The 17,613-nt window shown below is 37.8% G+C and overlaps 1 protein-coding gene across 1 annotated transcript in view; it reads right to left on the reverse strand.

The window, feature by feature from the left end:
- Positions 1-255: 255 nt before the first annotated feature.
- DNAJC12 (DnaJ heat shock protein family (Hsp40) member C12) overlaps positions 256-17,613 on the reverse strand; it is a 35,064-nt gene continuing 17,706 nt past the window's right edge. The window contains exons 4-5 of the mRNA XM_003409288.4: positions 5,917-6,121; positions 256-776 (exon numbers count right to left, since the gene is read on the reverse strand). Of these exons, the coding sequence (XP_003409336.1) occupies positions 682-776; positions 5,917-6,121 (300 nt within the window). The 3' untranslated portion in view covers positions 256-681. The remainder of the gene's footprint in view (positions 777-5,916; positions 6,122-17,613) is intronic.

Genomic DNA, 17,613 nt, shown 5'->3' on the forward strand with positions numbered 1-17,613 from the left:
TTTTGTTCACAAACTAGAAAGTAACCACAAAATAAACATGACCAAAAAGAATTCCAACCTAAAGAGGAAAAGTTACCTAATAATCCCATTTTCATAGAACATAATTTATAAAATTAATCCCTTGTTTATATAACCAAAAAACAAATTATTTACTCAAATAAATCATAACCTTTTAAATTCAATTATTAAAGTAGAAATACCTATTATATAATTTTAAAATATAACTGAATTATAAACTCATTATGAATTTTGAAGAAATGATTTATTTCACTTCATGGGATTTAGACAAGTAAATTCACATTTCATTTGAAGTCAAGAGAAAACATTTCTTATTCATCCAGCACTAATAGAGATTATGATATACCAATGAACATTTAAATATAGAAATCAATTTTTAAATGGATCTCAATAAATAACATTCAGGGGAAAACACATAACACAATCCACTCTGGATCTAAGAGTCTTACTATATGCAAATACTGAAAGAAACTATTCTTCTGAAAGTTTTCTCATTTAAAAAATACATTGTGAGAATGATTTCATGAATGGAGAAATCAATTGGTGCTAAACAATTCACAAACAGGATGTATCAACATGACAGTTTTAGGTATGAACAGAGACTGTATATTGTCAGCCTAGAGGATGGTCCACTCCCTCCATCTTCCATGGTGCAGGGATGTTTCATATTTCATAGTTTCTAAACTTCCTCAGGAGTTCCGAGGGAGCATCTCCAGACCAGCGGAAACGAAAGTGCCAGCAGTTCACGTCTGAAAAACCTTTAAGAGAGAAGAGAAGATTTTAAAATCAGTGGCAGGAAAAGTCAAACCTGTAATAGCAAAACAATTTGGTAAATAAACTGATACAATTTCACTGCAATGACTAAAACTTTGGTATGAATTATTAATATTTTTTAATTCTTATGAACAAGGTGAGAGGACCTCACAGCCTTAAATGCTTAAGAATAAATGGAAATTTACAGATGCTTCTAGTGGTGGGAATTTTGACAATTTACCACCAAAGAAATGGAAAACAACTTTCAAACAGCTGCCCAGTGTAGGAGGTCAATGGTAAAGGGCCCCTGGAAATATCAGTAATTCAATTCCATGGTAGTAAGATTCGTTTTAATTAGAATAAACAACATTGTTGAATACTAGAGAAAAGGTCATCTTCCTTCTCTCCTGGAGGAAGTGTAAGTTGGCAAAACTCTCCTGGCAGGAAATTTCGACAATACTTATCAAGCTCATTAAAACGAATATAACCTTTGACCCAATAATTCTACTTCTGGAAATTTTCCTAAGGAAATAATCATGGATGTGCCCAAGGATTTAACTGTAAGGATGTTTATCATGTGACAATTTATAAATGTTAAAAAGTCAAGAAACCTAAACAATAGAAAGTTGGTTACATTGTCAAAATTTAATAATTTTTAAATATTTACTATTGTAGAAAAATGCTCATAATCTATTTCTAAGAGAAGAGCAGTTACAAAACAGTTCATATGGTATGGTCTCATTCCTAAATTCATTTATGTCCATGGATAATTACATTTAAATAATTTAAGTCTAAAATGATGTATACCTTATTTTCTTGCAATGAGTAAGTATTCCTTGTGTCATTGTTTTATGTCTATAATATTGCTAATAAAAAAGTAGGTTACAAGACAATATATAAAATATGCTTTTAGATTTTTAGGTTATCTAAAATTATCTATTATCTAAAAATCTAGCCTGGAAAAATATACACAGACTAGTTAACAGTGGTTACATCAGGATAACAGGATCTATTTGTACCTTTTTTTAGAATCATCAGAGAAAACAAATCTAAAGAATTTTCGTTTGGGGAGAAAGCAAAAAAGAAACTGTTTCTGACATTCTACCTGTTTAATTGAAACAGGCACACAAAATATGTGTAGTATGATCTCATTTTAGGTATACTAACATATATGAAGGAGCCCTGGTGGCACAGTGGTTAAGCGCTTGCCTGAAAGGTCAGCGGTTCAAATTCACCAGCAGCTGCTTCGAGGGACAAAGATGTGGAAGTTGGCTCCTGTAAAGATTTACAGCCTGGGAAACCCTAAAGGGGAGTTCTACTCTGTCCAACAGGGTCTCTATGATTCGAATTGACTTGATGGCAATGAGTTTTAACACATATGAAAATATTTCAAATATATCAAAATATCAAATATACCAAAATATAAGTAATAGTTATTTCTCTAATATTATGAGTTGTATTTTTTTCCTTTTGCTTGATCATATTACCTCAGATTTCTACAGTAAATAGGTGTTATTTTTGTAGTTTTTTTAAAATGTTGTCTAATTTGGGTTCCCCTAGAAAAAGACACTCAGACAAGGATTTGAATACAAGTGAATGATTTTGGAGGTGATCCCAGGAGAAACTGACAGGGGTTGGGAAAGGAAACGAAGTCAATAAATGGTATGTTATCCAGAAGGTTACCACTGTGGGCAACTGGGGCTTGATGGCACTGGGGAACCCAGGGAGACAATATAAAAACCCCTTAGAATTACCTCACCTGAGGAATTTAGCCTCCCACTCCCATTCCTTACTGGCTGATAGCAGCTCCCAAAGGGAGTTTGCTCCCAAAGTTTATTCGCTGGCACTTACCACCTCCTCTTCTGCTACCAAGTAGGGTCCATGTCAGAGAACACCCTCTGACAAAGAGGCATGATGCTTGTAGCAGAAACCATAGGACTTGCAATGCCCAGAAAGGTAGATGCCCAGGGAATATGGTGGCCCATCAACAGCATCTACTACATTTGAATTTTTTCTTTTGCTCCAGGATGCTACAATGCTACCTAAAATTATTTAATTCTAGAATTGCATTTATTACATTTTTAAATGGAAAGAAAGTAAAACTGAGATTGCCTTGCACACCAGGTTTCAGATACCATGCTTTATATTTTACTGGTTACAATGAAGTGTTAGAAATGTGACTGGGGACTCTTTGATGTGGCTGCTCATCAACAGAAGAGCCATCGAAAGGAGAATTCCAAAATACCAAGCATTGCTTGAGGGAATTAACAAATGTGCTGAAAAGTAATATATGGAAAGCTTCTCAGGGCTTATAAAACTGACATGAATGATACTCCTTAAATGCTGACATTATAAAATTTGCACTGTAGTAAAATGAAATCATAAATAATCACACAACTGCACTTTGGCATATTAAACTCCAAATTTAAGGCGCTACTCAGAACAGCCAGTGATCTCTTAAATGGTATTAAGAAAACACTGGTAAATGCATCCTTTGGCAGAATTTCATAATTCTTACTCTCCAACAACAGTTTCTCAGAGAGAATACACTTCATAAGGGAAAGGCATCAAAAACTGGCATCCCAATTTATTCTGAGTCAACTATGACATATCTACACTGTAGAATATGATCAACTGTCACGAAGAATGAGTTAGCTCTACTTCTTGGCTCAGGTAGACACAGGAGACTGTGTGAGCAGCTCCTGTCTGGAGGTGAAATGAGAAGGCAGAGGCGAACGGAAGCTGGCTGAATGGACACAGGGAATACAGGGTGGAAACGAGAAGTATGCTGTCTCATTACGGGGAGAGCAGCTAGGAGTACATAGCAAGGTGTGTATAAGTTTCTGTATGAGAGACTGACTTGATTTGTCAACTTTCACTTGAAGCACAAAAAAAAAAAAAAAAAAGAGCGAGTTAGTTCTAAATGTAAGGATCTGGGAGAAATCCCGTAATAATAAATAAAAGCCAACAGTAAAAAAAGTGCTTCCAATGTGCCCAACACTAATCTAAACACTTCATGCCTATTAAGTTATTTACTCCTCACAAAAAACTTGAGGGGGTAGACACTAATATTCTTACCATTAAAAACTGAGACAGGAGGGAGGGGGAAAGGAGGAATCAGTGTCCAGGGGGCACTGAGTTTCTGTAAGGACGATGGAAAACTCTGGTGATGGCTGCACAACGTGATGAACGTAATTAATGACACTGAATTGTACATGTTAAAAAGGTAAATGTCTTGTTGTATGTATATTTACATATATTTACCATAATAAAAAAAGAAACCTCAGGGTTGGGTACCTAGCTTACCCAAGGTCACATAATTCCTAAGTGGAAAAGCTGGGATCTGGACCCAGTCTGGAAACCATGGTGGCGTACTGGTTAACAGCTACGGCTGCTAACCAACAGGTCGGCAGTTCAAATCCACCAGGTACTCCTTGGGAAGCAAAGCAGGCAGTTCTACTCTGTCCTATACGGTCACTATGAGTCAGAATTGACTCAATGGAAATGGGTTTGGTTTTTTTTTTGGACCCAGTGTGGATCCAATGTTTACACTTTTAACCACTCTGTAAACCTGTTCTTTACTTTTAAAGATTCCAAAAAAAGTACATTTACTTGGACATAGGCTTGTATTAACATAAACAACCATGTGGCAGGAGACACGCCTGAGCATCACATAGGTTACTTCAGGGACTAGATGCAGAGAAGGATGGGGAGAAGGAGTATACACTAAGTTACTGTCTATATAAAAAAAGAAAAAAAAAAACATGCATTGGCATCGAGTCGATTCTGACTCATAGCAACCCTATAGGACAGAGTAGAACTGCTCCATAGAGTTTTCAAGGAGCAGCTGGTGGATATGAACTACAGACCCTTTTGGTTAGCAACTGAGCCACTGCACCACCAGGGCTCCATTGTCTATATATGATTTTTTTTTAACAATAAAATCGTATTACTTCTGGTGCCCTTTTAATATCCAATTATTTAAAAAGAAATTTTCACAGAATCCTGTGAGAAGGACTCAAATGGGGTCCCAGCGTCACGTCTGGTTCGTCTTGAAGTGTTCAAGACTCCCCAGTTCCGGTGAACTTAGACCATCCCTGATTCTGATTGAAACAGAAAACCACAGGAAGACCAGGGGAGCTTAGGGAACAGAGATCAGAACATTCCAGGGCTGAAAGGAGAAATATTTGCATGTTTGCCTGGGGACGGGGTGTGTTAAGTGGGTGCATGTATGTGTGTGTTTGAGAAAAACACTGTTTTTCTCAAATTCTGGCTTCTGCTTTGATAAGTTTGTTATAACCATTTCCAGTTATACAGCTGATGCAACCCAAGTGCCGACTCTATAGAAGGATCTCTTGGGTAACAAGCAGAGACCCCTAAATCAAGCTTCAAGAACCTTTATTCTCAGCAAGGGCTGAGCATGTTAAAGTTTTTCTCAAAGATTTTAAGTGACTGTGTTGATTTTCAGGATTGTGAGACTCAACACTCCATTAGAATTTAACCTTTAAGCAGAAGGTTTCTCAACATCCTTGAATGCTTGTTTTTAAAAAGAAGATAATGAGACAGTCACTTCAAATAAGAATCTGAAGGACAGTTATCCGTATAGGTGTATAAACACACCCATACTAGGCAAACACAGCTGGATGGTAGATAAACCCATTGCCGTCAAGTCAATTCCAACTCATAGAGGCCCTATATAGTAAAGAGTAGAACTGCCCCATAGGGTTTCCAAGGAGTGGCTGGTGGATCCAAACTGCTGACTTTTTGGTTAGCAGCTGTAGCTCGTCGTAGTTCTTAACCACTGCACCTCCAGATGGTAGACAGATGGCTAGATAAACAAACAAAGAAATGATAATAATAGTTAAAAGTTACCCAGAGCCTGCTACAGGCCAAGCGCTGAGCTAAGCACTTTACATGGAGTGGAACAGACCATCAGAAATGTCTCAAGGTTGCCCTGGAAAGAAGCGTATTAAGGAACGTATCTTCTAGTTTCCATGTCAATGTTAAGCAAGTCTTTTAAGATGGTAAACCAATCCTTAAATTTACTACTGTGCAGACTGGAAAGAGTTAAGAATAAATGCAATATGAACCAAACCCTTTAATTTCAGACCTTATCTGTCTGCAAAGCCAAATGACACGACTTACCTGGGGAATCTGGATTTTGTGGGGAGAATGACTTCTCCAGGGATTCTGAGTCTTTTTCCTCTGTTTTCTCTGTGTTTGAACCCATCTCCTCTTTGTTTATTTCTCTTTGCTCGTTCCGGTCCTCGTTTTCAATCTTGTTGGTATGAGTATGATCGGATTCTTCCAGCATCAGGTCTTTTTTACCTCTGACAGCCCAATGCATTGACTAAATTCATTAAAAGCAAGCACATAGATACCAAATCAATACTTGTAGTTTCCTATATTTTAAGTTCAATATGTGGTAGCTCCTGACCCACTATTATAGCACTGACTACCAGAATATTAGATTTGACTATTAACCAGATATTAATTAATTACTCTTCACTGATTTGAAGACTAATAGTATAAAAGGAAATCTATCTCACGGGTATGGAGCAACGGGACCAGCATTAGAGAGGTTTAAAGAATGAGGTTGTTGGTTCCTCAAAAATTAAACACAGAACTACCACAGACCCAACAATTCCAATCCTACCTATATACCCAAAAGAACTGGATTCAAACAAAAACTTGTATACAAGTGTTCACAGCAGCACTATTCACAATAGCCAAAAGGTAGAAACAACCCAAATGTCATCAGCTAAAGAATGAATAAACAAAATGTGGTATATACATACAATGGAATATTATTCAGCCATAAAAAGGAATGAAGTACTGACACATCCTATGACACAGATGAACCTTGAAAATATTCTGCTAAGTGAAAGAAGCTAGGCACAAAAGACGACATACTGTATGATTCCATTCATATGAAATATCTACAACAGGCAAATTCAGAGACAGAAAGCAGAGTAGTAGTTGGCAAGGGCTGAGAAAAGGCAATAGGGAGTGACCGCTTAATGAGAAAGGAGTTTCCTTTTGAGGTGATGAAAAAGTTCTAAAACCAGGTAGTGGTGATGGATATACAAAGGTGTGAATGTACTTAATACCATTGAATTGTACACTTTAAAATGGTTAAAATAGTAAATTTTACTTTATGTATATTTTACCACAATTTCCAAAAAAAAAGGAAACTTTAGAAAATGGAGAGTGTGTGCCTTGAGCCATGCCAGAGATTAAACCAACTACTACTGTGATGATAACTCTTCCCTCCCAGCAACGGTCAATGCAGAGTTGATAAATACTAGAATTCTAGATTATACATATTTTAAGTACACTCAGAGCACAACGCAGGGATCCGATCAATATATTATTTGTTGAATACGCTTCTGGTAATGTAGAATGTTAGTGAGAGGATGGAGACACATGTACTCTCATACATCATACAATTTTATGAGGGAAATGTGACAATATCAATCAAAATGTTAACTGTTCATAATCTTTGACTCAGTAAAGCTGGCAGAGTTATACTGACAAACAAGAGAAAAGTGAAAAAGAAACACCAACAAGAATCATGATGAAATGGGCTCTCCAAAAAAAAAGTGTGAGGACTGATAGAAGGGACTAGGGGAAGAAGTGACACCTCTCTGAGTATAGATTTTTATCTAGTTTTTACTTTTAGAACCATATTAATATTTTGTATGTTTAAAATAAAGAATGGAGGAAACCCTTTAAATTGAATGTGAACAGAAATAAATGAACCTAATTATATTTCAAATGAATAACACAACCTTTCTGAAGGGAAAAAAAAAAAAGAGCCAATTTAAATAACTTTTGAATTTGCTACTTTGATGATGTATCTTCAATCTAAACACAAAAAGAACTACAAACAAACTTTGAACTCATTTGTAGGTGTGTTTTTCACAGTGGTATGGATGTACCCATTCTGAAACTATTTTGGGTATATTAGGATTGAGCAAATGAGTACAAACTGATGTTACTGAGATGCAGCAGAAGGTAAATACAAATACGGGACAGGGGAAGACAAGGAAGAATCTACCGGCATTGGACTGGAATTAGAGGTATTAGTATGAATTCATGATTTTAAAAATATATACATATGAAACTGTAATTCTTTCCCTCAGCTCTGCTTGCTGAAAAGGCCTACAAACAACAGCACCTCAGTAGCAATGAGCACATGGAGAACTCAGATCTTGGTTTCTAATACTATTCTCCACTAAAAGGAATCAGGACTCTTTGAAAAATGGCTAATTCCAGTCAGTACCTGAGTATGGAAAGTACAAGATGAACATAGAATATCCTGTTATACCACAAATTGAGGAACTGTTTAAAAAATGATGGGGACATGTCCAAACAGACAAAGGAGCCAGCTTAAAAGGGTTCTCACTAAACGAATCAGGAAAATTGCAAGTATCAGGATGACATTAATGGATTACATTGCACAAATACAAATCCATGAGTTCATACTGATAAAAAGTAAGTAAAAGAATTAATAAGGGAGAAGGGAAAGCTCTTCCTTAGAGTAGAATGCCAACTAATAAATGTAGAAAGAATGATAGAGGTAGAAAAATCTCCACTTTGGAAGCATCGTAATTACAGATTCAGGTAAGCATTATCAAAGGGTACAGACACTACTGGGTGAAAGTGTCAGGACAAACAGGATAATCGCATAGTCTCAAAGTTCCTCCCCACAGATAAATTATTAAGAGCAAAAATGGAAACTTTAGAGTGGAGAAACCTGGTGGACATACTACCTCAACTGCCTGATCAAAGTTAACATCACCAATAATGAGACTGGCATCATACACCTCCCGGTGTGATGCACTGAGAAGAACACAACATCACTTCAGAAGTATTCTTGCCCAAAGAAGATAATCTCAATCTAATCATAAGGAAATATTAGGTTTAAATTGAGGGACATTTCTACAAAACAACTGAACTCCTTAAAAATGGCAATGTCTTAACTGGACTGGCTGAGACTAGAGGACTCCAAGAGACTATCGCCCTGAGATACTCCATATACCTTGAACCAAAACTATCCCCTGAGGTCATCTTTTAGCTAAATTACAGACTGGCTCATAAAATAAAGAATATTACCAGTGAGTACTGCACACCTTTAAAAAATCATCTATATGAGTCCAAAAAAAAAAAAAAATATATGAGTCCAAGTGGTCATCAATTACTCTAAAGCAAAGATGAAAGGGTAAGGGGACAGGGAAACCAGATTACTGGAAATGAAACAATCAGAATGGAATGAATGATAATGTTAACACATTGTGAAAAATGCAACCAATGTCACTGAACGATCTGTGTAGTAATTGTTAAATGGGAGCCTAATATGCTATGTAAACTTTCACCAAAATATCATTTAAAAAAAAAACTTCTTTACAGCCTTGGAAATCCCATGGGGCAGTTTAAAAACAAAAAAGGCAATGTCGTAAAAGACATAGGAAGACTAATGAACTTCTCCAGATTAAAGTAATCTAAGAAGTCATGACAACTAAATATAATTCATAATTCTGAACTGGATCCAGAATGAGGGAGGTGGAATGCCATAAATGACATTATAGGGACAATTGGCAAAAACTGAGTATGAATTGCTTATTAGATAATAGTATGGAATCAATGCTGGATTTCCTAGATTTGAAAATTATAGGGTGTTTATGGAAGAGAATACCTTTGTTCTTAGAAAATAAAGGTGTAAAGTGACAAAGAAACTCTCAAATGGTGTAAGAGAAAAGTTAACATGCACACATGATGACAAGGGCGTGATAAAGAAAATGTGGTGAAATGCAACAAACGGTGGTAAATCTGGGTCAAGGGTATTTAGGTATTTTTTATACTATTCTTGCAATTTGTTTGGGAGGAGTTTGAAATTATTTCAAAATAAAAAGTAAAGAATAAATAAATACAGCACATATCAGCATGTCAGCTCTAAAAACAAACTATCTGAGTATTAAAGAATTAAGAGAGACTTTTGGGAATATTCAAGAAGTAATCAAGTTTTTTTTTTTGCAAAAATTATTCTCTGATCATCTGGCTGTGAAAGTAAACATGAAGGAAGGATGAGATAATGTGCTACTTGTCAAAAAACTACACCAAAAAACACTGCAATCAATGGTTGGATATATTCTTTGTTCATGCTATGAATTAGTGTATGGTTGCAATTGTAACCTACATTTTGTGAAACATAATATAAAGTAAATATATTGTCATAAAAACTAGTTTCCTTTTTCAAGGTAAACTAGCACTCAAATTTTTTTTTCACAATTTACTATATGAAATATTTGACCTAATTTTAAGATGATTCATTTTAGGTGAGTTTTTTAAATATAGCTATCCTCAGATAATAAAAACTTTACAAGTATCTTTCCATTTATGTTTCTTAAAAAAGGATAATGTATACGTGTACACTGTATGGAAATTTTCTGGAAGGAATCACAAGAAACTATAATGGAGACAATTTCTGGGAGAGGAGGATACACCTGGGGTCTGGAATCTGGATAGACTCACTTTTCATTATAAATCCGATTGAGAGAGGAGAGGAAAATTTTTTTAAGCAATCGTTCTATTGTATTTTTAACTTAGAATCTTTTAAAAAAATTAAAGACCATATATTAACAGTGTTGGGCATGTGCCCATTGACTTCTGGTAAACTTTTATACTTCTAGGTAAAAATGGGAGCCCAAACTCTTGAAAAAGCACTCCCTAAACACGTGGTATCCTATAATTGTGTCCGATATGCTTGGCAGGGGTCCTTCATCCAGTGATTTAATTACATAATTTATATAAATAGCTCTGGCTGTCTGTGATAAAATGGGAAGTGAGAGAGAGATCAAATACGTACCTTCAAAACAAAAGTTTGTTAGGTCAGAACTTAGGAACAAAGAGACTTACTTTTCACCATATACTCTTTTGTACAGTTTTAATTTTGTGTCTTGCCTATACATTACCTATTAAAAAATTTAAAAGTGGATGAATGGATGTGTGGATGGGTGGATGGGTGGATGGATGGATGGATGGATACAAAGTGGGAAAGAAAGATTAAGCTTTTGGTGTGTCAAGAATATTTCAAGTAGAATAATTAGCTCTGGAATCAACCAAAATAATGAACATATACATTTCTTGAAAACTCATCTAGATATTGTGGGAAGCTATTCCCGAGGCAAGGAGCTCTGGGGCACAACGGTTAAGCACGCGGCTCCAAACCAAAAGGTAGGGGGTTCTAACCCACGAGTGGTTATGAGGGAGAAAAGACCTGGAGATCTGCTCTAGTAAGGTTACAGCCTAGGAAACCCTGTGGGCCAGTTCTACTCTGTCCTATAGGGTTGCTATGAGTCTGAATCCAGTCGATGGCACACAACAACAACATTCCTGAGGCTCTACTCAACAGTGACACAGCACCTCTGTTACTCAAAATGCCAAGAAAAATGACAAGTTACTCATTTGGGGACGTTTAAAACCTAGAATAAACTATTCTTCTGATATCTGAAATATCGTTTTCTTGAGCTACAAAAAAAAGACAGGAAAAAAAACAGAGATTAAAAAGCAAAGAAAAACCAGAATAAAACATTGATTTTCTGAAGTTCAAAGCGTATTGAACAAGCTCAAACATTGTGACATCTGAAAACGGTGCCAGGGACAAGGGAAGAGGCTGCCATCTCTGTTCACATGTGCTCTGCGACAGAAAGGATATCTTGCTTCTCATCTGCGGCTCACTTCTTTCCTGGAAGTCTCAGCTGTCTTACAATTCTAGGGCTGCCAACTCTTGCCTGAGGGCGCCACTTTATTTACCAGTTTAAACAAAGCAGCATAAAGAGAAGGAGGCTGAACATCGCCGGTAAGTGACAGTGACAACCAGTGGGGGAAGGGGTGTTTATCAACATCTTAAATAGCTTAAAAGCGACCCCAAAGCTCCTTACCCCCCTCTCTTGGCAGCATTCGCACTGGCCTCACAAGCTGAGGCCATGAGAAACAACTTGCCAAGGAGAAAGAAAATTGCAAAGGGTGAAAAATTGTCTTAGAATCCTTTAAATAAACTACTCATGACAACTTTCTACAAAAATGGGGGGTAAAAATGGTATGATGTTAATGAATAATGACCACAATGGTCACAAGATGCATGATCTCAGCAACTATACTGATAGATACATTCAATAAAGACATGTAAGTATATATGTAAATTGTTTGTTGCCATGGAGTCTATTCCAACTCATAGCAACCCCATGTGTGCAGAGTAGGGTTTTCAAGGCTGTGACCTTTGGGAAGCAGACTGCGAGTCCTGTCTTCCGACGCACTTCTGGGTGGGTTCAAACTGCCAACCTTTCAGCTAAGAGTCGAGTGCTGAACTATTTGGGCCACCCAGGAACTCCATATATACATAAAATAGATACAGATAGCCCAGACAGATAGCCCTACCTGTCATCTAAAAACCACAGATAGAGTCAAGCCCTCTGCCCTAATCCAATCAGGAAACTCACTTATTCCCACTTTCATCCTCTCTCTCCCCTGAATCCTCTTCCTCAAATATAACCAATCAACAGGCTAGTCAACCCAATCGCCTCCAGGATTCAAAAACCACCCCTATAACATAATCACTGCCCCCATTCAATATAGCCAGCACTCACACTAACAAATAAAGAGAAAAAAATTGGAAGAAAATGCATCACAATGTTAACTGGTTATTTATGCATGGCACAATTATAGTTTTTTATGTTTTTTTTTTCATTTTCTAAATTTTCCATGACAATATTATACATACATACAATTGGAAAAATTAGATATGGTTATGGTTGCAAAATATATAAGGGGCAAGCTTCTGGGGTGCCAGTTGGTTTGATTCAAGTTTTTTTCATGCATATAGACTTCCTCTAAGGAGAGGAAAAGATGTTAGGAAAGGTTGGTGGAAAACAGAGCATAAAAAATTCAAGAATCCAGAGCCCAGAGAGCTGAAAATGTAAACTCTTAGGTGGCACAAGTCAGCTAGGTGGACTGTACATGACATATTGACCTCTGTGCCTCAGTTCTTCTCTCTTGGAATAAAAGTGCCTACGGTCTGCCATAGAAGCCCTGGTGGTGCAGTGGTCAAGCACCAGGTTGAAGGTTTGAACCCACCGAGTACTCTCCGAGGGAAAGATGTGGCAGTCTCCTTCCATAAAGATTTACCGCCTTGGAAACCCTATGGGGTAGTTCTACTCTGTCTTACAGGGTCACTATGAGTCGGAAGTGTCTCAGCAGCAATGGGTTTACAGTCTGCCTTAGACACGTGGTGAGGATTAACAACTCACCTACAATAAAAATTTTGAAAGCCTCTGTGAAAAGATATTCTGAGATTGTGGTCTTACTCATCCAACCCCTTTATAAGTGAACCAGAATAAAGTATTTTATTATTAGACCTCCTATCTGCGATCCCTATTAAAGAAATTGTTCTTGTTGCTTTTAGTTGCCAGGCGAGTCAATTCCAACTCATGATGACTCCGTGTGTTCCGAGTAGAACTGCTCCATAGGAGTTCAAGGCTGTGACCTTTCAGAAGCAGGTTGCCAGGCCTGTTGCCCGAGGTGCCTCTGGACGGGATTGAACTCCCAGCCTTTCAGCTAAGGTAGTCGAGCACTTAACCGTTTGCCCCATGAGCAAGGGAAAAACCTAAACTGTATCTATCTTTGGAAGCCCTGGTGGCACAATGGTTAAGAGCTTGGTTGCTAACCGAAAGGTCAGCAGTTCAAATCCACCAGCCGCTCCTTGGAAACTCTGTAGGGCAGTTCTACTCTGTCCTATAGGGTAGTTATGAGTTGAAATCAACTGCACAGGAACAGGCTTGTTTGTTTTTAAATCTGTCCTTGTATACAGGTGCCTGTCATGCTCTGTGGTTCCATCAGATGGCTAACATAGGAGAGGTGCTAAGCAGCCTGGTCTGCAACCTGCAAATCACTCACTTCTGCATTCACAGAACATATTTCCTAGCTCCACCTGAGTACTGGTTGCACAGAACACTTAACATCAAGCAATCTAGTCCATGGTAAGAATGACTCATTTCTATTGAATGAATGTCAATAAAAACAGCAAATGATAGAAGTTTATAGAGACTAAAAGGGAAACGAGGAAGGAAAGAGTCCTTGTAGCAAAATAATGAACTTCCCAAGACAGAAAATCAGTAGAGAGTGAACTATGCTAACCAGACACCTAGCCCAGGTTCAAAGACCACTGATCCCATGGGCTATAAAATTGGTGTGTCTGTATTCTGCCTACTCGGTAAACTTGTTTACCATCTTTCTTTGAGGGTTTTTTTTCCCCTTGAAAGCCATTTTCTTAAATTCTGGACCTTGGTCAGCATTGGGATAAAGAAAATCGTGTCTATATGCCAATAAACATTGGGACACTTGAAAAAAACATCAGTCAACTCAGATGAGCCACGATCAGCTGAACTACTACATAGAATTGACTGGTTATTTTTATCCTGGATCTCTGTGAATTTTTTACTTGCCTGGTGATTTCTGACTCGCTTTTGGATAATATCCAATTGGGACAGATTGCCTTTTGCACAGGTCCAGAAGGTGTTGAATTACACACTGTTTTCCATCTGGCCAGGGAAACTGTGGCCACGCAGGCATAGTAGAAGCTTCCTCGGTAATCACTGGCAAACTGGACACAACCCAAGGATGTCTTGCCCAGTCCAGGAACCCAGAAACAAACAATAGACAGGCAGGTCCACACAGGGGTAGCTGGCAGCCCCAACAAGCCCTCCCAGAAGCAATCAATTTGCCAACTATATTAACTGTTTTTAAAATGTATAGCAATTGATGTGGCATAGGACAGTTTTAACAATTTATAAGAACTGTTTTCAACATTTGATTTTGGCTGTGGTTTTGTTGCAACCATTTTCCTCCAGCCATCCTAAACCCTTTCTGCCGTGTATTTTGGAGCTAGAGGGAGAGTCTTCCAGGCCCTGGATCCCTTGGGATAAAGCCATTTAGAATGACCATGATGAATTTCTTTAAGATTCTTTGTGCTTGAAAGGTCTCTGTTTTTAAGTAACTTATCCCAGGATCTCAAAGGCCATGGATACTGAAACCCTTACCTTATACCCCTTTGTTTAAGCCAGTACCAAGTGTCCAAACTTAAATTTCCAACCTATTCACCAAACTGGAGGAATTTTTCAAATATTTTTACAAAGTAAACTAACGGGGAAAAAAAAAACCCAAACCCATTGCTGTTGAGTCAATTCCGACTCATAGTGACCCTAAAGGACAGAGTAGAGGAGGAATTTCTAAAAAGAAATAGCCAGTAAAGTGACAGAGCATTGGTGTGGGAACAAATATCAGTTACAGTTTCATCACTCATGCATGACAGAAATGTCACCTCCAAAGCCGAGGCTCAGTTGAGGAGTTCTCCCAAAGGAGACTACCTGCAAATTGATCCTGTATGTAGCGCTGCGAAAGCTCACTGTGAATTTTCTTGCCTTGAATGTGATGGAACTAACAATGCTTCCAACCAATGCTTTTCCTCCCAGAGGAATTATTTGAAAAAAAAAAAAGGTAATCCCCTCGACTCCTACTCATGGCAACTTCACGTGTGAGTGGAACTGTGCTCCACAGGGTTTTCAATGGCTGATTTTTCAGAAGTAGATCACCAGATCTTTCTTTCAACGCACCTCTGGGTAGACTCAAACCACTAATCTTTCAGTTAGCAGCCCAGCACATTAACTACTTGACCACCCAGAGACTCCAAAGGGATTATGTTGTTGTTATTAGGTGCCATTGAGTTGATTTCGACTCACAGCAACCCTACTTGACACAGCATAACTGCCCCATAGGGTTTTCCAGGCTGCAATCGTTATGGGAGCAGATCGCCAGGTCTTTTTCCTACGGAGCCACTGGGTGGGTTCAAACTGCCAACCTTTCAGTTGGCAACTAAGTGATTAACCGTTGCACCACCAGGGCTCCTTAGAGGGATTATACTGCAAAAACGAAAAGGAGAAATACAGCATTGATGATGTGAAGGGTAGGGATTTTATCAGATTTAACTGCCTATAAACATGTGGGGCAAGTGAGCATGCAGGTATGTTTCAGATAAATGTCACCTGCAATTCAAATCCTAAAGTTATATTTATTTTACTGTCAGAATGGCACATGTAAAATACCTAACCCAAATATTCTCAGAATGGTCTTTATCTACAGAGAAGGATAAACAATGATCTATTAGGTGATGAACAATAGTAGATAAAATTGTTATTAATTTATCTCAAGTAGTGAATGCAAAAGAATGAAGTGATTAAATAAATGCACACAGAAAGTAACAATATGTTGTACACACAGAAAAAAAAATTCTTTGATAGCTACCAGGGAAGGAAGGGAGATGGAAGGTAAATTAGTAAATAAATAGAAGACACATGGTTATACTGGTGAATGGAAAGGCAATACACTATATAGGGGTCAGTACAACCAGACAAAGGCAAAGGAAGACACCGAAAGGAACATAAGAACAAAGGGCAACTACAGCAATTACTATAACATAGACAATCCTGCAACAATAGTATTAACAAACAGTACACAGGTAGATAAAGGTATGCTAAAAAGGCATGAGACGGTGTAAGGGAGGGGACCCACCTGCAGATAATAGGTTAGGTTGTAGGGATCTCTACACACGTATTTGTAGACACAAGAGGCACAGTCATGGAAACTTCTTATGCACAAAAAACAGCTCCCAGGATGAACGTACTAGGCTTGAAGGCTAAGGACCATAGACTCAGGGGACGTCTACGTCAATTGGCATAACACAGCACATAAAAACAATGTTCTACATCCTACGTTGGAGATAGGTGTCTGAGGTCTTAAAAGCTCATAAGCAGCCATCTGAAATGCTAGTGGTCTGTTCCTCTCAGGAGTAAAGAATAGTGAAGAAAACCAAAGATTCAAGGGAGCAATTAGTCCAAAGGACTAATGGACCATACACACTACAACCTACATGACCCCGAAACCCAAAGTATAGATGGTGCCCAGCTACCACTGGACCACTCTGACTATATCACAATAGAGGGTGCTGGACAGAGCAGGAGAAAAATTTAGAACAAAAAATCAAATTCATAAAAAAAAAAAAAAAAAAAGACTAGATTTACTGGCCTGATAGAGACTAGAGGAACCCCCAAGACTATGGCCCTAAGGCACCACTCTGACTTGAAACTGCAGCCATTTCTGGAAACCACCTTTGAGCCAAGCAACAGACAGGGCTATAAAATAAGCAATAACACTCAAAAAGAATGTGCTCCATAGAATAAACAATTATACGAGACCAAAAGGGCAACATTTGCCCAAAAGTAAAGGTAAGAAGGCAGAAAAGGGTAGAAAAACTAGACGAAAGGGAACAGGGAATACAGGGCGGAAATGAGGAGAGTGTTGACACAGTGTGGCGATTACAACCAGTGTCATGGAACACTTTTGTGTACAATTTGTTGAATGAGAAACTAATTTGCTCTGTAAACTTTCACCTAAACCACAATAAAATATTTTTTAAAAATGTTATAGAGACATGTGAAGCTTTCACTGTGCAGAAATCACTGTAGGCACAGAACAGAAAGGAATAAGGAAAATTATGGAATATCTATCCAATGAGGTACAAAACATGCGAAACTTGGTATAGGGGAGTCAAAGACCACTAAGGAAAGGAAACAAAAGCAGGTCAGAAACAATAAGATTTAGCCCAAACAAAACTATGTGAGAAAAAAAATCACTGCTGATTTAAAGCAGAAAGACAAGCATCTCTTCATTTTTGTACTACAAATAAAAATAAATCCAAAACCAAATGCTAGCCCAGCACACTACTTCCAC

The sequence above is a fragment of the Loxodonta africana genome, chromosome 16, assembly GCF_030014295.1.
Source record: "Loxodonta africana isolate mLoxAfr1 chromosome 16, mLoxAfr1.hap2, whole genome shotgun sequence".
NCBI lineage: Eukaryota > Metazoa > Chordata > Mammalia > Proboscidea > Elephantidae > Loxodonta > Loxodonta africana.